Below are 25,530 nucleotides of genomic sequence, written 5' to 3'. Positions count from 1 at the left end.
CCGAGTCCAGTTAGGAAAACAAATATTTTGACAGTTAAGCTACTAGGCTTTATGAAGTTAAATGTCAGAGGCTTTATAAGAGGAGTAACAGCTAACCAAGAGGAGGTGGAGAAAGGAAGGCAGATGGGGTGGGCCCTTTTGGGGGAGACTTTCCATAGGAAAGGGTGCCTGAGCTGAATTTAGGGTGAATAAGTGTTAACCAGGTATATTAGTTAGTTACTACTGCTGTAATAAATTGCCACAAACTTAGTGGCTTATTACAATGCATGTTATCCTACAGTTCTGTTGGTTGCACGTATAAAATGAGTCTATAGAGCGGCATTCTCTCAAGGAATCCATTTCTTTGCCCTTTCAGTTTCTAGAAGCTGCATACATTCTTTGGCTCACAGCCTCTTCTGACTCTGATCCTCTGGCCTCCTTCCTCTAGTGACCATTGTGATTCTGTGGGGTCTACCCAGATAATCCAGGATAATCTTCCCATCTCAAGATCCTTATCTTAATCCTACCTGCAGAGTCCCTTTTACATGGAAGGTAAATAGTCACGAGTACAAGGGATTAGGACACGGACATCTTTGTGGAGGCCTTCTCTGGCCTGCCACACCAGGTAAAGGTGTCCTTTTATACAAAGAAGGTGGCATCTTAGTAAAGCTTCAAGGACCATAGTTACTATAGTTTACTGTACTCTCCATTCTTAAAGGGGAGGAGGGCGTGGGAAGAGACAAGGTGGGATAGGAAGTGAGGGGCAGATGGGAGACCTCATGTCTTATTCCAGTCTTCATGCTGCCGTGTAGCCTGGAGAAGCAAGCGGCAGCGGTAGGAAATGTGTTCTGCAAACTCCTCCAAGCACTTGCTGTTCAGAACGACTCTCTTCATACAGAAATGGCAGTTACATTTTGCTGCAGGAGTCTGTTGCGAGTGAGCTTAGCATGAGGTCGCTTTGAGCAGGGTGTGGTTAGGGTTTGAGATTTGTTTTAGAGATTTTGCCATTCGTATTTCTCATTCCTTGGGCCTCTTCCTCCAGTGACGGTCATCTGCTCCTTCATTTGCTAATATCGAGGGGCCTTTCCTTTGCTGTGGGCTTGAGGGAACTAAAAAAAAAAAAAAAAAAAAGTCCAAGAGGATAGTGGTACCTGCGGACAGATGAGATTATCATGGCCTCTGGGAGCATTTGTAGAGATGCTTTGCTTTTCAACCTGACTTTAATTAGACCCGCCCCTCTCTCCACAAGCCTGCCTGCAATTTACACACCAGGGAGCCTCATCTTCTATTTCATTCATAGCAGCCACCTTCAAAAAACAAAACAAAACAAAACAAAACAAAACCACATTGCTTCCTTTTGTTTTTAGTCATGTAAAAATGCTGTTTCTAAAATCTGGGCTCTTGGCCAGCTGTAAAATAGTAGGCATATGTGTCCTTGTTGCATATTCTGGGAAGATCACAATGGAAGACCTCAGGAAAAAATAACAGAGCTCTGTGTCACTTTAAGACCCTGCGATGTGTACTCCAGGCTGACACCGGTCCCTGAACATGGCACTTTGACTTGGGCAGAGTTTCTGTGACCTGTAGAGATGGTTTTGGTTGTGAGGTACATGTGGATGGTATGAAGCCCTCTGCTGTGACTTGATTAGAGAACTGGCATCGAAGCTCTGACATCATCACCAACTCCAGAAACCATTAGAATGTGGGGAGGTTTCAGCTCGCCGTCAGGATTTGGTTGCCACTCTGACATTTATTTCTGCAGAGTAATGTTAAAGTCTATGTTAGGGTCACCTTGGTTTCTTTTTCCTGTGTGAACGCCGCCTCCTCCTTTTTCTTCCTCACTCCACCCTGACTTGTATAACAAGGAGCTTTTTTTTAAAGTCTGTATCCTGGGACTAAGTGTACTTTAGTATTCTATATTTGTTCTAGCTGCTTTTTAAAGCAGGTTCATATTAAGTGCAAATAGAATTGTTTTAAAATGTCTGATCTGGATTATAGGTTATTTTTAGTGGTCCTTAAGTCCAGTGCTAAGCAATGGTTAAGTTCTAGACGCAGGGCTATATTAACTATCTTATTAACTAGCCTTCTAGGTTTAAATAGAGCTGTTCAAGTAATAATGAAAATGCTGTGCTAGCGTTAACTAGGAAAAGGATAAATGGCATGGATTTATGTCTTATGTACGCATATATGAGTGTATGCATATTGTGTGTATGTGTATTATGAGTAACAGCATAAAGATACCTGTATGCATAGTAACAGACCCTAAAAAGAAAGAAATGAAAGGGGTTGGAGTGGCAGTGGGTGTATATTTCCATTGCAACATGCCCCATGTGGTTCAATGTCCCTGTTATACGCAGGGTTAGAGGTTTCCTACTAGTAGTGTTTTATATGACCGCATTCTCTTGTCTTTTCTAAAGATGCTAGTTATCTTTTGTGTAATCTCTTTCCAAAAATAAAGACAAAATCAAAATTCTTTGGAACTTTTAGAGAGTTGTTGGGTAAATATACTTCTTACCATGGAAAAAAAGCACCATTATAAGATCAGGAGAGTTTGACAGAAAATAAAAGACATGATGATTTTTGTCCCACAAGTTTTGGTTGCCTTGAGAAAGACAGGGTTGACTTTAATAGGTAGGTAGTTAAGGACTAAATGTATGCTGAGGTAAACAATAAGAGGACAGTAATTCAGAACGTTAAGAATCATGCTTAATTTTTTAAAATTCCCTGTTATAATTTAAACTAGTTTTAGGTGTCATTGCCAATGAATATGCTTTCTGAGCTTGACTCCCTGTATGAGTCAAGCTCAGATTTCATTTGAAATTTAAATACTTGTAAAACTTAAGCACATTAAAAAAAACTTACTTGGGCTCTGTAGTCAGCACATAAGGGCTTTGTTTGATTGGTTTCTTTTAAACGAACAGTTGTCTTCGGCAAGAAAACATGAGCAGAGTTCTTGAATCTCTTCCATTTTATTCCCCTGTTACAAACATTAGCCAGTAGATTATATCGTGTGTACAAAAAAGGCATATACAAATATGGAGATAGAAAGGCTACCACCTGTTGTTCGCTGAATACCAATAAGGCTGCTATATATTACTTTAATTCCAGGGTCCACCCTATGAAGTGTTTAGAACAAGAGGTTTAGAGTAGATAGGCCTACTGACATACTTTAGTAAATGGCAACGGTGGGAGTTTTACCCAGATCCATTGAGCAAAAGGCTCAGAGTAAACCTTGTATAACATGTTGTCACATACCAGACACTTTCTGCACATGTTCATACAACACCCTCAGCTTTCTACTGCAAAGCCAACCGAATTAGAACAGTTATAGATTGGGCAGGTTATTGGAGTGTTTTTAGTTATTAGTAAAATTCAGGACAAACTGGGCTCTTTGTATGAGGCCTGAAAAGAGAGGATGGGTCTTGAGCAGGATTATAAAGGAAGGCAGACATTTGTTTGGTGGGTGGAGGGCATTCTGGGAACAGAAGGAGAGAATGGCATGAGGTCTGTCCTGCAGCAGGGTAAGTCAGGATAAATGTGCTGCATGGCAAAGGAACATGTCTGGCTGGGGTCCATGATCCAGAAGAAAGCATGGCAGGGCACAGGCATGATTAAGAATCTGAGGAGGTCACTGCGGAGAGAGTGGAAACCTGTGCTAGGATCTCAACTGGAAGATAAAGTAGGAGGGAAGAGAAAAAGGGAAAGAGAAGCAACTACTAGTTATAAACACTCTACAGTTTATATAAAACACTTTATAAAGTGTTTTATATAAACACTATATAAAGTGTTCTATATGATTCTGTAGAAATCTGTGAAGGGAATTTTATGTAATTCTGATAAATCTTCAGGAGTACCGATGCTCTGCATGAAGTACCTGAGCGGGGAGATGCTGGAGTTTGGAAGGTGGGTAGTTCAGGCAGTAAGTGACTGGGCCCTGGACCAAGTCTGTGGCCATGATGATGGATGTAAAGCCACAAAAGTCAGAAGGAGACAGGATGATCCAGTGAATTTGGGGTTGGGTATAAGAAGAGAATAGAATCTATTCAAGTAAAACATATTTAATTAAGGAGAAAGCACAGCCATGATAAACAAGTATCTGGGATTTTTTTTTTTTTTTTCTGGTAAAGAAGATAAGCTTTGTTTTTATTAAATTCCTTCTCTTTGTGATGGTAAAATGTCCAATGTCAGATTCTTTTTTCTGAACTAAAGATGATGAATGAGAGAACAGGTTTAAACAGAGGTATTGGGGAGTATGTGTGTGTATAATCCAAATAGAGAAGGGCATTGTAACAAAGAAGATGAACTCCGTAGGGTACCAGCCTACAGGAGTAAGGAGGCCAGGTTGGAATGGCCTGGAAGGATGCTCAGAAGAAACCAACACAGAGCATGAAGGACAGTCAGGACGGTGAGAATATACCTGGTGGGTCTGATGTCTTGTGGTGCAAGTTCCTGCTTTAGGTGACAAGTTAGTCACATGGTCTCTGTCCCCCCTTCAAATTCTGCATTTTCATATTTCTATATATAATTTGGTTTATACATGCCATGTATGTAATACGTATTATGCATATATGTTCAGGTAGTTCCATCTGAGAAAGGTTAAGTGCTTCTTGTACTACAGATAGGAAAACAAGGTACCCAGATAATCAAATGATGGGTACAAAAATTTACAAACCAGAACAAAATGTAACCTAAGGATAAGTTGGTAGGATAGAAACAAGCTTAAAATAAAGATAGAACTCTGTGATTTTAGACTATGTTGTGATGTTAGTCCCTTGTTCCCTTAATAACCACCTGGAAATGGCTGCATCGGTTTCTAAACCCAAGTGTCATTAAAAAAAAATCTGCAGTGTGTCAAAGGCGCTTGCTGCTTCCCTGACCAGAAAGTGAGCCGGGTGTGCTGGGAGGGCACACGTTGGTACCTGCCGCTTGTAAGGGCCTGTCTATGAAAGCATCGCAGGCTTGAGCAGTGTTTGAAAGACTGAGCTTTCAAGTCATTATTCAGGCTTTTCATTTCCCAGCTCCTCCATCGTACCCAGACTCTGTCTCCTCATTGTACTCCAGTGGCCATTCTTTATTCCTTTCGCCATAGTGGTGCATGTGGCTCCTGCCGAGTTCTTTCGTTTCTTGTAGCCATCTGCCAAGGATATATAGTCATGCTTGGTTTTCATTCACAACAATCGCCTGAAACACACTTAGTAGAAGAAAATGGCTCAGCGGTTCCTGATTATGGTCCAACAATCACTGTCAGTCACCCTTCATCGTGAAGCTGAGCTCTCTGACGGAATTTTTCCCCTCAGCCCTGCGTCACTGGAGAGTGGAAATGGCCAATTACAGTAACATGAGCTATAGCTCTGTTTTGTTTCAGGAGTTTGGTTTTGGCTGTGGAAAATGAGGGTTCCTTACCCACCAGTAAAGGTACCAGCAACACATGTGGTATCCCGGATTTACTGGTATACCGCTAAGAACAACACTGAATTTTCCATTTTGAAGTAGTTTCCCGGAATAGGTGTAAAGCTAGGAAGTAGCGTATTCTATGTGGTAGTTATCAAGGACATGTTTAGTGCATTGTTAAGATAATCATCTTTTTGTTGCTTGCGTATTCTTGATTGTTTGATAGTTTAGTGTGTCTTGCATTCTAGGGCAAATATATTTACTTGGGTTGCTTCACTGAGTATTATTGTCCGTGAACTTTGGGGAATGCATGTCCTATAGACCATGCAGAAGAAATCTGTTTCTTTATCTCTCTCCTATTCTTGCTCGGAATCCAACATTCACTTGGCTTTGGGAGAAGGATATCTAGCCTTGTAATGAGCCTCCATGCGACAGAGGTAGCCACATCCCAGAGACAACAGAGAATGGTCGGGGATCCACTGCTGTCTAACCTGGTAAATGCCAGGGATTGTACCTGTCCCTGTGTAACATAATTGAAGGGACATCTGGTTTTTGTGGGTTTTTGTTTTTTGTTTTTGTTTTTAATCTTTATGTTTTTCCTTCCTTGTAAACCGGTGGTGGGTTTCTTGCTATCTAGGGAAACCTGCCCTGTCCAAATGACGTGACTTCATCTTTGTTGGAGAGATGGCAGATGTAGTTGTTCTTTGTATGGTGTGATTGACTCCCTGACAGTCTTGGAAAACATTTTCCTATTAGAAATCCATTTACTGGGCGCCTGGGTGGCTCAGTTGGTTAAGCGACCACGGCTCAGGTCATGATCCTGGAGTCCCTGGATCGAGTCCCGCATCGGGCTCCCTGCTCTGCAGGGAGTCTGCTTCTCCCTCTGACTCTCCCCCCTCTCATGTGCTCTCTCTCTCAAATAAATAAAATCTTTAAAAAAAATAAAAATAAAAAACCATTTACTTGCTTCTTCAAGTTTGGGGTTTTGAGAATTCATCATCTTTCTAGAAATAAAGAAGCTATTCTCTAGTAGTACAACCAGTAGTTCTTAAATTTTTGGCCTCAAGACCCCTTTTTACGTTCTTAAAAAGTATGAAGGATTCCCCCCCCCCCCCAGTTTTTAGTATATGCAGGTTATGGATTGATATTTACCCCGTTAGAAATGAAAGCAAACTTTTGATACTTATTTCATTAAAAATAACGTAATAGACTCGTTACATGTTAGTGTTAACTTTTTCTATAAAAAAAACATTTTTTCTCAGAACTTAAAATCAGTGAAGTGTAGTGGCTCTTTTATTCATCTTGGGCTCCCATAACAAAATACCACACAGTGAACGGCTTAAACAACAGAAATTTATTTCCTCACAGTTAAAGAGGCTGAAAGTCCCCATGCCGGCATGCTTGGGTTCTGGTGGAGGTCCTTGTCTGGCTTGCAGATGGCTGCTTTCTTGCTGTATCCTCAGATGGTCTTTCCTGGGGTGAGTGAGTGTGTGTGTGTGTGTGCGCGTGTGCGTGTGTGTGGGTGCGCGCGTGCGCGCGTGCAGACATCTTGCTTTCTCTTCTGAGGCCATCGATGTCATTGGATTAGGGGTTCACCCTTATCACCTCATTTAACCTTACTAACCTCCTAAAAGCCCTATTTCCAAATACATTTGAATTGAGGGTAAGGCTTTGATACGTGGATGTTGTGGAGACACAGTTCCCTCCATAATAGTGGCACTACTTTATATTTTATTATGTTATGTTAGTCACCATACATTACATCATTAGTTTCTGATGTAGTGTTCCATGATTCATTGTTTTCGTATAATACCCAGTGTTCCATGCAGTACGTGCCCTCCTTCATACCCATCACTGGACTAACCCATCCCCCCACCCCCCTCTAAAACCCTCAGTTTGTTTCTCAGAGTCCATAGTCTCTCATGGTTCATCTCTCCCTCCAATTACCCCCCTTCATTTTTCCCTTCCTTCTCCTAATGTCCTCCATGCTATTCCTTATGTGCCACAAATAAGTGAAACCATATGATAACTGACTTTCTCCGCTTGACTTATTTCACTTAGCATAATCTCCTCCGGTCCCATCCATGTTGATGTAAAAGTTGGGTATTCATCCTTTCTGATGGCTGAGTAATATTCCATTGTATATATGGACCACATCTTCTTTATCCATTCGTCTGTTGAAGGGCGTCTCGGCTCTTTCCACAGTTTGGCTATTGTGGACATTGCTGCTGTGAACATTGGGGTGCATATGGCCCTTCTTTTCACTACATCTGTGTCTTTGGGGTAAATACCCAGGACTGCAATTGCTGGGTCATAGGGTAGCTCTGTTTTTAATTTTTTGAGGCACTTGCACACTGTTTTCCAAAGTGGCTGAACCAACTTGCATTCCCACCAATAGTGTAAGAGGGTTCCCCTTTCTCCACAACCTCTCCAACATTTCTTGTTTCTTGCCCTGTCAATTTTTGCCATTCTGACTGGTGTAAGGTGGTATCTCAATGCATCTTTTAAAGTCTAGCTTAATAGAAGATAGTTGCATGCTCATATCTGCCTCTGAATTCAGTCACTTGTGTTGTTTTGATCAAAGTAGTTGAAGAAAATCCAGCCCCACACAAATACACAGATGGAAAATAAAGTATTTTAATAGTATGTTTAGTTAACAGTGGATATTCTTTTTTGAAACTACACAAACACTGGACAGGTAGTAGCTTCTTAAAGGTTAGTTGCAAACTAGAATCTGAAACTGTATTAATGAACTTCTGGTACTCTGTTAGTTTAAAATTTATTTGCCTGTCTTGTACTTTGAATGCATAGTTTTATAACAATATGTGGCGGTCAGTTGGAAAATACCAATTCACTGAATTATCTGGATCTTCTGAAAATTGACACATTTCATCACGCAATATTTTTAAAAAATCACATTATTATCACCACCAATTTCATCGAAAAATCTTTAAATATTGGAAAAGCTGTCAAACTTCTGGTGAAATTTTCCAAAATTCTCATTTTTTCTTGAAAACTCAATTTTTATCATTGGAAACAAATACTGTCAGTTTCCTTCATCCATTTTGAAGAAAATTACTGCCAAGTTTGTAAGTCTGAATAACTGTGGTTATTCTTTTCAAATAGAACAAAAAAAATGGCTAGGTCATCTTGCAACTAGAATAATCCTAGAAGTGCTTTTCCTCAAGGTACCCATATTTTAATAAGTAGCCAAAGTGCTTTGCGCAGGCTTCCCGTTTCATCATAGAGAATATTAAAAAGGTGTATATTCATTGGTCAAGATTGAATAAAATTAATACTTTTTATGACATCAAGGTTTTTTAAATTAAGTTTTTAATTTTAATTGCAGTATACCTAACATGGAATGTTATAATAGTTTCAGATGTACAATATAGTGATGCAACAATTCCCTACATTACTCTGTGCTCATCACAGTATGTGTACTCTTAATTCCCAACACCTGTTTCACCCATCCCTCCACCCACCTCCCCTCTGGGAACCATCAGTGTGTTCTCTATAGTTAAGAGTCTGTTTCTTGGTTTCTCTCTCTTTTTTTCCTTTGCTTGTTTTGTTTCTTAAATTCCCCATTATGAGTGAAATCACATGATATTTGTCCCTCTCTGACTTATTTTGCCTAGCATGATAGTTTTGAGTTCTATCCATGTTGTTGCAAATGGCAAGATTTCTTTCTTTTTTTTTTTATGGCTGAATAATAATCCATTACACACACACACCCACACCCACATCTTCTTCTTGCCACAATTTGGCTATTGTAAATAATGCTGCAATAAACATAGGGGTGCATGTATCCCTTTGAATTTGTGTTTTTGTATTTTTTGGGTGAGTACCCAGTAATGGGATTACTAGGTATATGGTAATTCTATTTTTAATTTTTTGAGAGATCTCCATACTGTTTTCCACAGTGGCTGCCCCAGTTTGCCTTCCCACCAACAGTGCATGAGGGTTCCTTTTTCTGCACATCTTTGCCAACACTTGTTTCTTGTGTTTTGGTTTTCGCTATTCTGACAGGTGTGAAGCGAAATCTCTTTGTGGTTTTGATTTGCGTTTCCCTGATGATGAGTGATGTTGAGCATCTTCTCATGTGTCTGTTGGCCATCTGGATGTCTTCTTTGAAGCAACGTCTGTTCATGTCTTCTGCCCATTTTTAATTGGATTATATTTTTTTTGGCTGTTGAGTTGTATCAGTGTTTTATATATTTTGAGTACCACGTCTTTATCAGATATGCCCTTTCCTCAAGGGTATTCTTAAGTGAAATTGGCTTTTTTATTTTTATTTTTTTAACTGAGACTGATGAATACAGGGATTACTGGAATACTTGGTGCCACTGCCTTGAGTCATGCCAAGGGGGCAGTGGTTTTCTTCACCCACTATTGCTTTTGTGCTACCAGTGTGAATGTCTACTCTGTGAAAAAGGCAAGTAACACCTTAGTGTCATGATAAAAATAGTTGTCACCTTGTAGACTCTGTGAAAGGGCCTCAGACCCTTGGTGTTCAAGAACCATGTTTTAAGAACTGCTTCCCAAATACCCTGTGTGCTGTCTTGTTGGGCCGGGTTGGAAGTGGTTCCAGGTAAGATCTTCCTGATGAAGACCCAGGCCTGGGGCAGAGCACAGAAGAAAGTGAAGATGTAGAATGAGCGGAGGAGGGAGCAGTGGACAAACCTCAGGCATTTGCCTGCTTGTGGACTGAGGTCTTTGATGTAGCCAACAAAGAATCCTTGTCTTCAAGGGCTCTGAATTAATAGCACATCTTTGTTAGATTTAATTTGACTTGTGATTCAGGCGTGAAGAGAGCATGGGTTGACATCTGTCTCCTGAGCAGGGCCCAAGATCTGTGGTGAAAATGCCACAGGATTTAAACAACTCCTATCATGTGTTGTTGCTACAATTCAGCGAACACATGATGACCACTACAAGTGTGTCACTGTGTCCCCTCCCTTGCCTGGCTTGACCAAATTGGGTATGCTCAAAGGATGAATCAGTGAGGAGAAATGAATAAAATACAGTGTTAGGCCTTCTGCTTCTGAGGGGTCTGATGGGTAAGTCATCCGAGATGACTGAAGACCTTGACTCCTCACTTAGTCCTCAGATAGCTATTTACGTACCAGTCTGTCTTGAATTGCAGTGTATTTTGGTCTTCCTCTAGGAACAGAAGCCTTGAAAGAACCAATATGAGTTCTTATTGATGACCAAGAGATGTGTCTTGTGTTGAAGCCAGAAAGAGTCAAGTCAGACATTAGGAATATTTCTGAAAGATGTCATTTATGAAGAATTACATTGTGGAGCCTTACTCTCTCGAATTTAGTGAAGGTCATCCTTTTTTTTTTAGGGGAGTGATTAAAAATGCATTTCTCATTTAAGGTGTGGCGTTTCAAAGAGTTACTCTGGGGATTTTTAACCAGCCCTTTGCTTCTATGTCAGGATTCTTTTTTCAGTGCAGCAAAATATATACATGAAAAGTAAAAGAGTCATCTGGCTGTTCTGTGTGGTTGGTGCCAAAACATCTGGATATTTGGAAACATCTGGAAAAGCAACTGAAGCTTTCACAAGGGTGATTAGCATGATGTGGATGAAACCTCTGGCTCATAATCAGATTATTTACCAGTTCAGCATTGATAGAAATGTTTTATTAATTTATGAGGAAGGAAGGTTGAAAAGATTGTAGAATACATTCAGTTGTTTAGCTTTCAGTCATTTTCAGTGGAGTGAGAGATAAGGTCGTTGAGTTTCCGAATGTTTCAATTCAGTGAACATTTCCGCCCCAAATCCCAGGAGACAGGAGAGCCAACAGAAGGTCCGAGTGGTCTGCTTCTGTCCCGGCAGCCGTGTGGTGTCAGTGGATGAAACATCTAGTTACCTTAGGAGAACAAGAGCACAGACCCCTGCAAGCACACAGCGCCCCAGCAAAGTGTTTTTTTGGTCAGGTTGTCTTGGCGTCAGATAATCCTCAGGTGGCTGGTGCTCCCAGTGGAAGGTAAAAAAAAAAATGCTCTTCACCTAGGACTAACTATGAAATAACTGTTTACTTCATGCGGCCCTGAGAAGAAAATGGAACTTTTGTTCCCAGGCAGCAACCACACCCCCCCCCGCCCCCCCGCCCCCACCCCGAAGGGTCGTCTAATCAGTCATAATAGACTGTGCCTCTCAAAAACGGTGCCTTCCTGCAGGGAGCCCTGCGGATCACAGGGGCCTATTGTGAGAAGAAAAAAAAGAAAGTATTGAAGCAGGCACCCGCTAACAGGGCAAGAAGGAAACACTTAAGCAAGGGGCTTTTAATTTTTATATAACTAACCTAGGAGCATGTTTTATAGCTACCTCATAAGAGTCAGGCCTCAGTCTGCCTATAGACGTTGTGTGGTGCCCTGGGAGCTGTTGCTGGGGAAGCCAAAGACAGTCATTGACCTTGAAGGGGGACAGAGAGGTGGCTGAAGGCCGGTCTTCTGTTGTTCATTTCAACATCTGGCTAACAAGAATACTCGTTATTACAGGCTTTTGTAAAACCATCTTTTCTCCACCATGAGCCTTGAGGGAAATCATCCCCTCACCCCTGCTCACCCTCAGAGACACTGTAAGCCACTGCCTCTTTTGCATCCAGGGCCACAGATTTATCCAAATGGTTTGAGACACTGTTCAGAAATGTCTTTCACAGATGTTGCAGAACAGAGTTGAGTTGTTATTTGGCAGGAGTTGTGCTTTTGCTTCACTTCTCCTTGAAGTGGAAATGTATCGCGCTTGTCCCGGGTGTGGCCTGTTTTTATCTGGGCAGAGCAGGACTGATCTGCTTTATAAGCACCAGGGAGCCAGATGCTGTGAGATAGTGCTTTGGCCCTTGACGGATGTACGCCCGGCTTGCGTAGCCCAGTGCCTCTCTCTACATTTGGTTTGTGTCGAGCTTTCAGGCTGGTCAGTCTGGGAATATCATGTTATATTGCCATGCCTAGATTAGAATTTTAGAACTTCAAGATATCAAGTGAGGGTTTTTTTTTCCCCCAAACTTTTATTAGCAATGAAAACCTTCAATGAAACTTTTTTCAATGAAATCTTACCAGGCAACTCAGTTAAAGCAGAGTTGGATAAATGAGGACAGAAGTCCCAAGATCCTTTCTTATTTGTGTTTTTCCTTTCCCTGCCAAGCTCCCCACCTCTGGAGCGCCCCCCCCCCCCCCCCCCCGCCACAGTGTTCCTCTGTAACCCTTATGGCTTCCTAAAAGAAGCCTTGAAAACAGGCAGTATAACCTAAGGCTCTTAAATTAATGGATGTGAAAATTGAAGTCCAGAGATTCCAGAGACAACCATGGTGTCCAGACTCACAGCAGGGTAGTGGGAGAGCTGTGACCTATGATGCAGGTTTTCTGGTGCTCTCTTTGGTCCTGTTTCTGCCCTCATATCCCCTCACCCCCATCAGTGTTAGAGCTTCAAGGTGCAAAGGGGCGTGGACGTCAGGCAGGACCTCAGGGATGGGTGGGTGTTTAGTAAACTGAAGTCTGTGGTCCAGGATCCCAGCCTGAGAGTTTTTGCTTTATACAGTGTTAATGGGGGCCAGTGCATTTATTCACACAACACTGATTTATAAATGGAGATGCCTCTTAAGTTTCCTGCAGAGTACATGGTTTTCCGGAGCATAGACTTTTATTTTCTGGCAGCCCTGGCTGTTGGTAGTGGAAACCTAATTCCTGTTGGAGTATTCCCATGCACAAGAGCCTCCTCCGCAGTCTACTCTGCTTGGCCTTTCTGTGGCCGAATTGTTGTCTTTTTTTTTTTTTTTTAAGATTTTATTTATTTATTTGAGAGAGAGAGAGAGAGAGCACATGAGAGGGGGGAGGGTCAGAGGGAGAAGCAGACTCCCTGCCGAGCAGGGAGCCGGATGCAGGACTCGATCCCGGGACTCCAGGATCATGACCTGAGCCGAAGACAGTCGCCTAACCAACTGAGCCACCCAGGCGCCCTGTGGTCGAATTTTCTTAAACTGGCTCCCTACCCCACCTACTTCAGTTGGCTACTTGTCACTGATCCAGGAAATTGGTGTTAAAGCTAGTGGAGGAATGGGAAACACCATTGGTTATATGAAAGGCAAGAAATGACTTATTTCAGTTGCCACAGAACAGTTTTTTTACTTGAAAGTTTTCCGATCGTGTACTGTCTGGCCTTTGTTTTCTGATGGAAGTTATATGCGGCAATATATAACGTTCAGTAATACACGCAGATACACTCCTGGCTCCCATATCTGTTTTGATGAAATCCTGAGTGCCTCCCCACAAAGGCCAGTCAACGTGTGGATTCCGAACATAACTGAGAGTCGGTGTCTTGTTCCTTTTATCCTCACCATTTTCTGAAGCCAGGTCAGTTTCAAAGGAGAAAAGAGGCACGTTCAGCCATGATTGTTCTATTTGAACCAAGTGTGTGGGGTGGTCCAGATGTGAGCAGTATGAGCTGAGACTGCTTTCCTTTGATGCCGAACACAACTTTACCAGCCTCCCCCAAACATATCTTGCCATTTCCTGTGGGATTACAGTATATACTTGTTTAATGATTGCTAAAGTAATGTAGAAACAAATGTGAGTCTGGTTTGCATGCTTCCTTTCCTCCAGCAGAAATAAAAGGGGGGGCCTCTGGAGTCCCTGCTGTTCCTATGGAACAGTATCAGAAAATACCACCCTGAACTCGTTAGCTGAGATTGGCAACAGAGCTGTCCGCTTAAACCTTTACAGAGAGGGACATGGTGAGCCGATGGGAGAGGGACATGGTGAGCTCACAGTGGGTGAGGAGAACGATCAGCCAGATCATTCTTTTTTTTTTTTTTTAAGATTTTATTTATTTATTTGACAGAGGCAAAGCAAGAGAAGGAACACAAGCAGGGGGAGCGGCAGGCAGAGGGAGAAGCAGGCTTCCCGAGGAACAGGGAGCCCGATGCGGGGCTCGATTCCAGGATCCTGGGATCATGACCTGAGCCGAAGGCAGATGCTTAACAACTGAACCACCCAGGCGCCCCTCAAAGGTTTTCTTAATGTCCATTGCAGCCCTGTCAGGGTGGTATGTGATTTTTGGGATCTTTACCCAGCATGAAATTCATCTAATACTGCTTGTTCTAGATTTGATGCTTTCTTTTTTTATTAACAGGCTATGAATAGTTTGTTTTCTTGCTGGCACATGCACTTTCCTCAGCCATATCGCCTTTTTTCTAATGCCTTGCACACAATCTCTGATTATTTGGGAGTTACCTTAGTATCTATTGTACCTCTGCAGGGACTGTGGGTCAATTCCTGCTGCATTCCCATGTTACCCAGTTATGGTAACTGTATCTCCTTATTTATTGTTAAGTTGGAGATTGAATGAGTTGGAGAGTTAATGATCTAGTTATCTGGTTTATAATTGGTAGTCAGAAAGGTTGGGGTTGAATCTGCGAGTCTATATTATTTAAGCTACTGGCTCAGCAGCCATGAGTACTTGTTAAAAGCACAGATTCCTAGTTCCACTGTGGAGATTCTCCTTCAGTATGTCTTGATTTAGACTCTAGGAACCTGCCGTTTTTAGAAGTTCCATGGAAGATTCTGGTGCAAGCACATCAAGTATATGCCTGGCGTAATGATTGTGGTTTTTAACAGTAACATTTTTCATCTCTGTTGGTGTCTCAGATAATTCTGGAATGCTTTAAATTATTGTCTTACATTTATCTGCACCTGCTAGGCTGTGCTGGAGAAGGAACATCAGCCAGCCTGGTAGCTGGGGACCTGGCTCTAGCCTCTGTATTGACCTTTCATCAAGTTACAGTTGTTTGCTCTGTCTAGGTTTCAGTCTCATTCAAAAATTGAGGGCACCAGGTACTTTACAGATTCTTGACATTCTTTCATTTGAAGGGTTTTGCCCGCCTAGGAATTGTACACCTCATCACTGTTCAGTGATGCCTGTTGCTTCTTCTAGTTCGGTGCCTGGCAGCTCAACAGAACATGAATCACCGCTTTGGGTAGCGGCTAGCTGTTTGCAGATCCAGGACAGCTTCTCTTCCTTTCTCCTGCCACTGCCAACCTCCCAGAACAGATGGAAGTGAACCATTCCCCTGGGAAACAAATGCTTATGTTGGGGCTTCTCTTAAAATTCAGGTTGTAATTCTGACCCTTTCCATATCCAGACTTGGCAGTTTTCACCCACTGGGCTCTTTTTGCAGGCTAGGGACTTTTGTGCCTCTAGGCACAGGATGTGGCTGATGTCGTAGTCTAGGGAACTGGGCTTGTAATGCCTCACCTCCCTGCCCCCCAACAAACCTTTTGCTTCCAGGAACTTGCTGCTGCTTCTCCAAGAGGGGCTGGCTGAGGCCAGGGGCAGAACAGAGTGTCCCTTTAAATCTCTGGTTCTCTGTCTTTGTGAAGTTGCATCGAAATGGTCTGTGGTGCTTTTAAAATGGTGCGTGTGTGTGTCATCCAGCCCTACCTGGTCCTATTGAATCAGGCTCTCTCTCGTGGGATTGGACGTGTGTGTTTTTTTTAAAAGCTTGACTTTAAATGCTCCCTTTGGAGCCGCCTTCTCTTCCTCTGGACTGGGTTCATGCACTGTTTTTTCTGTAATTATTTTTTAAGGCAGGTATAAATAAATGGAGAGTTGTCATCAGAATACAGTAAAGTGTGAAAGTGTGATATGCGTCTGTTGAGAAAAATAAGCTGCTTTGAGACCTAGGTGGCCCTCTGAAGCTGAAGGCTTAACATTCCCAGCACACAGTTGAGGCACAGGAACTATCACGAAAGCCTTGATCCTGGTGCCTGTCTACTTTGGGCTGATGGTTCTTCTTTCATCAACATGTTAGTGCGGGAAAGTCGTTCATCCTTTCATTAAAGTGTATTTTTACATAATTACTCATTTGTCCTTTTTTAGTGTAATTCAACAAATATTATTGGGAACTTACAACATGCTAAGCGTTGTTCTAGATTCTAAAGATAGAGTGGCGAACAAAACAGACAAAATTGCTGTCTTCTTGAATCTTTCTCTTCATATATAGATATATAAATTATATATCTATATATGTGTATAACTTAACATGACAGAACTAAATGGCTGCATTATAGCATTATGAAATGTCATTTTAGGGGAATTCTCAGGATCATCCTATATATTGCTAAGATGACAAAAAGAACTGGAAAATTGAGTCAAGCATGTGAAACTTGGATTAAATTCAAAATGTTAAATAAGACCAGAGACTGTGTCTTACTTGTATTACATGTAGCTCATGGGTGTTCGGGTACATACTTTCTGAAGGCAAAAGGAATAATCCAGTGGGTTCCAAAAAAAGGTAGCCAAGGTCACTGGCAGAATTAAAGTTTATCCTTTGATTTCGGGAATAAGTCTCCAGAGAGTTAATTTGCTACAAATCTTTCTTTGACTCTGTTTTTAACTCCTGTGTAGACCCAGATACTTTGGGGGCCCTGGAGTTCACGGTAATTTATCTGCCTCTTTCACCTGTCCAATGAAAGCATTCATTTGAGGTGAATGTTTCAGGCCTCAGGGGTGCTACTTCATAAATCACTTGCCTTGAATGGGTTAATATAGCTAGCTTCCCAAGTGTCTACTATAGTAGTAGATACTTTACTGCTATGGTGTCTACTTCTGTGTTGTGGTTTGTGCACTAAAATAATTTGATTTAGATATAATAGGAACGTTTTCAATCTGCTTTCAAGGAATTTAAATACTAAATTGTCCAAATCTTTTAGCATGCCTGTTTTAAAAGTGCTTTTGTAAAAAGGAAAATGGGGTGGGGGTGGGGGGAAGGGGTTGTTTTTGTTTTCTTTTTTTAAACCATAACATCCTGGGATTCTGAGTCCAGGTTAAAAAAAATGTTGGACTGCAAAGATAACCAATAAAAGAAAAACACATTTGATAGAGATTTCAATATATTAAGGGAACATTTAAAAGAAACCAAGGGTCTGGCTCAAGTTGGTATTTATGAGTTAACCAACTTAGAAGTAAATAGTGTGTGAGAGAGGCAATAAAAAGATATTCTGGAAATAATTATTATTGCTAAAATTCCTGCATCTAATTTCAGAATGCCTATGTTTGGAATTTCATATGCATGATGAAAATGTGTATTTCAGGTTTGTGGGGAAAAACAGCGCTTTGAGAAGTTGATGGAACATTTCAGGAATGAAGACAATAACATAGATTTTATGGTGAGTTATTCCATTACTACATTACATTCAATAAGGCAAACTCCATTTCTGCACTTTTTCCCTAAATCCATTTATATTTATATATTATACATATATGTGTACATACGTGCATATGAATGTTACAAAGGACAGAAAATTGAGTATAGTATGCTATAGATTCGGTCTAGAGTGTTCCTCACACTTTGTATTTTTCCCTTACAGGGGAAATTGGTGTTTATTTCCAGTTTTATCCCTCACGTGCATGCTTTTATAGTAAAGGCCCAAAGTCCTAATTATTTATAGCAAATGAAGAGTGAAGCCATGCATTTGGGGAAAGGATGTTAACTCGTGGTACAAATTCCTGCAATTGCCAGTTTTAGCTGTCAGTAAAGAAAGTAGAAACCAAGAATCTTTTCCATTTTCTTTTGCACACCCCAGCCAGTGGCTTTCTCCAGACTAGATTCTCAAAGACTAAAGTGCATTGGTTTGTAGAATTGACTGTATGCATCCCCCAAATTACTATACAACAGTGATTTCCACCCACGCCCCCCGCCGCCCCACCACTCATGATCTCCTTCCCGCTCTGGTAACTGTGAGTGTATCATCATACTGCAGAGCTCCTTAGCACGGTAGTTCACATGCAAGAACGGGTGGTTCAGTGGCAGCACTGTCCTCTCGGGACAAACAGCAAAAGGAGTTTGAGCACTGCTGAATTCATAAACTTTAATGTTAATCTTGGATTGAAGATGGAAATCTACCCTAGAGCGTTTCTGAGACAGACTACCCATGAGTGCACCCAGATCTGCAGGCTTTCTCTGACCCAATCCAGTTGACCTGGGCAACTTCTGAGCCTAGGAGATCTCACGGGGGCTTCATCTCTCAGCTCACATCTAGCTTGGAGCAGGCGCCCAGCTCAGTTCTTACGTTGTCCAGTCTGCTCAAACCTGCACGTAGGGTGCCAGGCACAGTTTTCATTTCAACTGCTTCAGTGGCTGTAAACCATGAAACACAGCTTTGCAGATTTCTAACCCTTTCATGTGAAAAATTTTTCTGGGTCCTTAAATTTTATATACATCCTAGCCCTCGACCTCTTCCAAATTCCGTGAGAATGAGGCAGTCCTTCTAGAGAAGCTTTTCTGTTCCATCAAAGCCTGTTATTTGCTGTTTTTTTTTTAAGACAAATAATGTGAAACAAGGAGTACTTTCACATTGGCTTTTTAATTTTCTCGTTAGGAATTTTTGGAGTGTTTGAAGGCCCATGTTGGCACAAATGATAAGTACGTGAAGAAGCCATGCGTGGCGTGGCTCACTTTACTGGTTTCTTTCCTCTGCCTTCAGAGGGGCAACTTCTTTGTCCCTGAAAGCTGAGGTTGCAAACTGGAGGCTCCCACGCTGAAGCCAACCTACAGCCTTGTGAGTTGAGTCTGACAGTGATATCCCTTCATAAAAAATTTGGAAATGGTGCATAAAGTACAGATTTCTCCTTTTTTTTTTTTTTAAACTAAACATTTCAGCTAACACAAGACCCCTGGGCTTGCAGAGTATCAGCGTCTGGAGCCAAGTTGCCCCTATTTTTAGTCTGAAGATCCCCTTTCCAGTTTGCCACTGGAATGGTGGTCCACACTATTCCTTGCTGTGTTACATGGGGCCCACTTCAGTCATTATCAGACCTCGGGGGGTCTCCCTGCCACTTGAGTTTCTGCTGAAATTAAAATTTATATAACCAAGCCCTTTAAAATGCCTGCACTGTGGACGCCTGGGTGGCTCAGTCATTAAGTGTCGGCCTTCGGCTCAGGTCATGGTCCCAGGGTCCTGGGATCGAGCCCCGCATCAGGCTCCCTGCTCCGCGGGAAGCCTGCTTCTCCCTCTCCCACTCCCCCCGCTTGTGTTCCCTCTCTCGCTGTGTCTGTCTCTGTCAAATAAATAAATAAAACCTTTAAAAAATAAAAATAAAATAAAATGCACTGTTCAGAAGGGACAATGTATTTCTTGCCATTTATTTATATATACATGCAGTGAGGAAGCTTATTTAGGAGCTGCTAGTATGCAAGTACTTTGCTTGATTCCTCTGTCGTCTAGCACATAATTGCCTCTCAGACATATCTTAAAACTCAACAGATATTCAGAGGAGAAATGGAAAGATGCCGGAATTGGACCATATTTTCCTCCAGAAAATGAGGCTTTTTTTAAACTGTCCTTGGGAATGCAGTTAAGTTGTACAACCTCCCGAACCACTTATTCCCCATAAAACATAAATTTGTCTAACACAACATAGGACCTTTTTCTGTATTTTTTTGTGGAAAAAAGCAAAAAAACAACCAACCAACCAACCAAAAAAACCTGACAAAATCTTTAGCTCATTTAACCACAGCACCTGAAGTCATTTTTTAGTAAATTGCAAGAGTCTCCTTGTAACCTAGAGAGTTGACCTGTCTTCCAATGTAGGACTTATACTCAAAGGAGAATCTAACTCAGAAACAGGGGCCTCAGTCGTTAAGCGTCTGCCTTCAGCTCGGGTCATGATCCCAGGGTCCCGGTATCGAGCCCTGCATCAGGCTCTCTGCTCAGGGAAGCCTGCTTCTCCCTCTCCCACTCCCCCTGCTTGTGTTCCCTCTCTCACTGTCTCTCTCTATCACATTAAAAAGCAACAACAACAACAACAAAAAAAACTTTAACTCAACAGAAACAATTAAAAAAAAAGATAAAAGAAACTGGGTTTGGAGGAGAAAGGAGGAAGACAGTTTTCAGGGTAAATGTGAATCTGGATCCCTCATTCACTTTACCTCCTTGCGGAGACCGTGTTTGCGCATAGAGGGAAAACATTAGTAAGATATTTTCACCATAAATGTCACTGTTAAGAGCAAAATAGGGGCACTTGGCTGGCTCAGTTGGTAGAGCATGCAACTCTTGATCTCAGGGTTTTGAATTTGGGCCCCACGCTGCGGGTAGAGATTACTTAAAAATAAAGTTAAAAAAAAAAAGGCAAAACAGATCTATTGAACTTTGTTTTGTTCCTTACCAGACCAGGGACTGGATTTTCTCTGTGGCAGGTCTCAGGGCCACTGATGCAGTTGTGGAGAGAAAGCAGTAAATCCAAGGCTTTTGTGGAATGGAAACCAGTTGATTGTTGAAAATAGAAGCTTGGGTCAGAGATCCTGTTACGATCTTGTTGGTATAGTGGGGCCCACTGTGAAATTTTAGAAGTGATTATCCTGTGGTGTGATAAGTGATTTTTTAAATGTTTTTTTTTTTTTAAGATTGTTCCATTTTCTGTGATATACCTGTAATATCTTATGCAGTTTGTATACCCATAAGACTTCTTAAAAAGTTTTACTGAGAGGTGATCTAACTTACCCACTGAAAGTGGACAATTGAACATAATGTTTGCATATTTGCAGAGTTGTGCAGCCATCCCTGCGGTCTAATTTAGAACACTTTGTCACCCCAGAAGGAATCCCCATTAGTAGTCGCTGCCCATTTTCCCATCCCCAGTCCTAGGCAGCTTCTAATCTACTTTCTATCTCCACAGATGTGCCTGTTCTGGATATTTGATATGAATGGCATCATAATTTATGTGGTCTTTTAGAACTGACTTGTTTTATGTAGCATGATGTTTTCAAGTTCACCCACGCTGTAAGATGCATCAGTACTTCATCCCTTTTTATCATCATTTAATATTCCATTGTACAGATATAGCGTATTATTTTAACCCATCGGTTGATGGACATTGATTTCCCCCCTGTATTCTGGTTGTGAATAATGCTTTTGTAAACACTTGTATGTGAGTGTCTATATGGGCATGCATTTTCATTTCCTGTGGGCACATACCGAGGAGCCGGATTGCCGGGTCCTATGGTAACTCCGTTTTTAACATTTTGTGGAACTGCCCGACATTTCAAAGTGGCTGCTCAGGTGGACATCCCAAGTGGATGCAGGTTCTACTTCGTCCACCTCCTTGCCGCACTTTCATTTTGATTATAGTCATTCTAGTGGATGATGAGTGGCATCTTACTGTGGTATCTCTATGACTTTTGAATTTAAAAAAATGATAAAATATTTTTGAAGACCCAGAGAAATGAAGGAAAAGGAGATAGGTAAGTGTGTTTAGATGTGTGACATTGAAAGCATCTGCCTGCCATTAAACTGAGAAAACTGGTTTGGAGCCCTGTAACCCATTGGCAATTTCATTGCAGGTGGCCTCGATGCAGTTTATTAATATCGTAGTCCATTCAGTAGAAGACATGAATTTCAGAGTTCACCTCCAGTATGAATTTACCAAGTTAGGCCTGGATGAATACTTGGATGTAAGTAGAGCTGTGACCTTTGGCTCCAGCGTAAGACTTGATTTATTTTGCCTGCCTTCAAAGATACGCTTCCGCCGTGACTAACGAACGCTTGAGGCTCTATGTGGCCGGGTACTGTAGTGCTGGTGTTAAAGGGAACCTATCCGAGTGATGCAGTTGGCCAGAGAAACTGGATTCTTGCCGACGACCTGGGACCCCGGGCTGCCTTCTGCCTGCAGGGGAGCCAGTACTTCCCTTTAGTACTGGGGCCAGACACCCTCTTGTGGCCTTGCTGCAGCTTTCCTCCATGTCTGAGCTCTTGTCTGGGTCAAGTTTCCTTGCACCCTTCGTCTGGGCTCTTGGACAATCCACGTTCTTGGTTACTCTGGGGACTCCATCAAACCAAGACTGCTAAAGAGTGACGAATAAATGCTTAGAGCATTAAAAAAAAATACTGAGGAAATGGACACTAGAGACTTCCTTGTGTAGTGGTTACATTCTGTTTAATGCTTTGGTGGCTTTGGTCGTTCCACTTTTAAGTTCTTGGGAGAGGCGGTCTAAAGTTGCTCTTTCTCTGGTTCCCCTGCAGAAGTGCTCAGCCAGCTCCCTGTAGTTCTTCACCTAGGAAATAGCAGCTTGGTGTGAAAATTGTAAATGGACTTGAGTGGCTGTGTATGCACAGGATGCCCCCATGTCCTTTGATTCTCGATTGGTTTTGTTTTCCCTCCTGGGCAGCAGTGGTCCTCTTGAATTTGAAAGGCCACTAACGAGAGGGCAAGAATTGTTAACCTCAATTTCCAATTTGTCTCTAGCCACGAAGAAGATAGAAGTGCTTCCCTTGGGCCTCTCCAGAGTTCAGCTGCCCGTCTTCGTTAGGGGGAAAGCCAGGGAATTGCAGTTTATCGCGAGGCCAAGTCATAGCATTGGTTACTCTCTGAGCTCGTGGCCTGGCTCATCACACCGGCGAGGCTGCCTTTGGAGAGACTGGCCTAATGTTGTCTAAGGACTGTACTCAGGGAGGGGCATGATGGATTTCCATTAAAGAGTCATTGGAATTGTGTTCTGACTTCAATAATCACTAATATCTTTGACAGAATATTGTATTGAAAGGTTTTTCCTGCTCTAAGATCAAGGTTTCTCTCTGCTCTTTCCCTACCTGCTCAGAGGGTGGCAGGATTTGAGCGCACATTGGGTGTGTAGATTGCTCATGGTGTGGTGGGTTCAGTTTTGTGATGGTTGTGCAGAGCTCTTTTGGGCTCCAGGCAGCGATGGCAAGAGGAACACATCAGGTAGTGCCCCTTACTCATCATGTACTTGGTCAGAAAACCTGCCTAGCTGCTGCTTTATTTTCCTTTCTAGGCTTTGCCCTTATTCAGGTGTCTTTTTTTAGCTTGTATGCCTAAACTAAGACAGAACATACTGTCTTTAGGACAAGCTAAGTTATGGAATTCCAGATTTAGACCTAGGAGTAAATCCATCTTCCTGAGAATTTATGGAGAACATAATTCCTCTGAAAAATTTCAAAAAAATTTTCCAAAACTCTGTGTTTCTCTAACTTCCTGGTCTGTTGGTTCTGGACCCTGATAGAGGTGGTTAGAAGATTAATATTATAAGCATATAATATATAAATGCTTCATTGGTTTACAAAAGCCCAGCCTTGTAAGTAGCCATTGATTCGTTCAATACATGTTTATTGGTGTCCTCCATATGCCAGGATTATTCTAGCTACTCATCTGTTCCCCCAGAGGAAGTCAGGACTTAGGTTACTTGTAAGGAAGACTCGCAGATTTTCTTGATCTCTAATTTCACCTTAAAGCTGGTTGACTTCCTTTGGGATGCCTGGGCCTGTAAGGCAGGGAGTGGAGGGAAGGCTTCCTGATCTGTGCTTTGAGGAGCCCTGCACTCCTTATGCTGGGGCAGTATCTTGGGGAAGTTACCATGGGAGTGGGGTAGACTAGCAATTTACTAATCAAACCCAGGGCTGATATATTCTATCCGTGTCTTCCCTACCTCCCACCTAACCCTCTTCCTCAGTCGAACCACCTTCTTTAGTCAGGCAAATTATACTTACTCTAACCGCCTCTGCACACAGATGTGTCTCAAACCTGCGACTGTAGCTTTCTTCCGAAGCTGCTTTTTAATTTTTCTGTTGCCTGATTTCACCTGTATCAAAATGTTTTGGTTTGGAATATGTCGATATGGGGGATAAATTTATAGGAAGAATTAGGAAGGAAATAAGTATATATTTGGGAGAGGGTATTCACCAGAAAGTAATCTGATGGTAGCTTCTTAGATGAACAGTCGAACACTCTGTGGTCCTCTTAAGGAGGCTGAGGCATCAAACCCTCTCTTGGAAAAGACTGGAAAAGACTGGAGTATTTGGAAGTAACAAAAACATGTAGGCTGTCGTACCATTATGTTCTCTCTCCACAGCTGTGCTAAGGCCGCCTTCTCTTGCGTTTTGGTTCTTAGAAACTGAAGCACACGGAGAGCGACAAGCTCCAGGTGCAGATTCAAGCTTACCTGGACAACGTGTTCGATGTGGGAGCTCTGCTGGAAGATGCTGAGACCAAGAATGCGGCCTTGGAGAGGGTCGAAGAGCTGGAAGAAAACATTTCTCATGTAACTACGTCTCAGAAAAGGAGACACACACGCACACTTAGCTGTTAGGGCGGTCACTGAGAGTATTTGGAGTGTAGGGATGAGCTGCAGCCAGAGATAGCTGTCAAAAGCCACTCGGGGTTCTTTCAAAGAAAGCATGTTTGTTACTTAAAACCAAGGGGAATCCGTTGCCTTGCCTTAGCTCACCTGCTTGGTTTCTGCTGAACCCAGATTTCCTGGGCATCTTAGTTACAGACAGGCCCCCAGAGTGAGATGGTTGGCGCCACGTAGGGGGGAAATGTCGCTCGAATATGTGAATTTGGGCTGAGGTGAAGAAGTCCTCTTCTACTCTTGTTCTTCTGAATAGAAGTCATTTTCTGTCACATGTGCTCACATAGGCCTATGAAAGATGGGTTCTAGCAACTAAAATAAGCCCCAGGGCTAATTGGACTGTTACTTGTGTCTTTCCTGCCTCACACCTAACCCTCTCCCTCAGTGCAACTACCATGGCTACGCAGGCAAGATACCGCCCACTTCAGCCTCTGTGGGAGTTTGGTTTGATGTGTCAATAAGTTATATTTCACTCAGAGTCTTGTGAATATAAGTCATGCTCTACTCCGTGTGTCCACACAGGCCCATGGACGGGGTGATCTTGTGTCTTTGTGATGCATATCTGCACAGTCTTACCTTATGATTACTCAAGTTCTAAAATGAGTCTCTTCAACAGTAGGCATTTTCAAGGAAATTAGTGAGTGTTCCCTTATCTCCTCTTCTTTGAGGAGTGTCCTCTTGGCAGGAGCTCATTTGAGGGATTTTTCTTGTCACACACTAAGGTGACTATGAGTCTAAAGGCTTTCAGAGGCTGTTCATGTGTTTATCCATTAAGCAGATATTTGAATATTGCAGGAATGAACAGAAAAATGGTGCTTCTTAAAGACCCAAGCATTGTGAGGACCAAATTCTTATGCTGAATTCTGCTTGGCAGTGTCCTTGGTTATAAATCAGTGGTCTCTTTTTGGAGCAATATTATTTTCCCCCATTTGAGCGGCCTATTTATTTTCCTCCACGTTTTCTTAGTTGAGAGTATCGGACGTGCTTGATGTCCTTCACCTTTGTCCATCACT

At 42.2% G+C, this 25,530-nt stretch overlaps 1 protein-coding gene across 4 annotated transcripts in view; it reads left to right on the top strand.

Moving 5' to 3' along the window:
• Positions 1-25,530, top strand: part of FMNL2 (formin like 2) — a 300,782-nt gene that overhangs the window by 246,400 nt on the left and 28,852 nt on the right. For all 4 annotated transcript variants that reach the window (XM_028113079.2, XM_028113081.2, XM_028113080.2 and 1 more), the window contains exons 10-12: positions 17,469-17,543; positions 21,716-21,826; positions 24,278-24,427. In XM_028113079.2, the coding sequence (XP_027968880.1) occupies positions 17,469-17,543; positions 21,716-21,826; positions 24,278-24,427 (336 nt within the window). The remainder of the gene's footprint in view (positions 1-17,468; positions 17,544-21,715; positions 21,827-24,277; positions 24,428-25,530) is intronic.

Source organism: Eumetopias jubatus, unplaced genomic scaffold, assembly GCF_037043125.1.
Source record: "Eumetopias jubatus isolate StellerSeaLion01/CBP00866 unplaced genomic scaffold, mEumJub1_p1.0 scaffold_3, whole genome shotgun sequence".
Classification (NCBI taxonomy): domain Eukaryota; kingdom Metazoa; phylum Chordata; class Mammalia; order Carnivora; family Otariidae; genus Eumetopias; species Eumetopias jubatus.
Note: the sequence above shows the minus strand (reverse complement) of the source record. Positions and strands in the feature narration are given on the sequence as shown.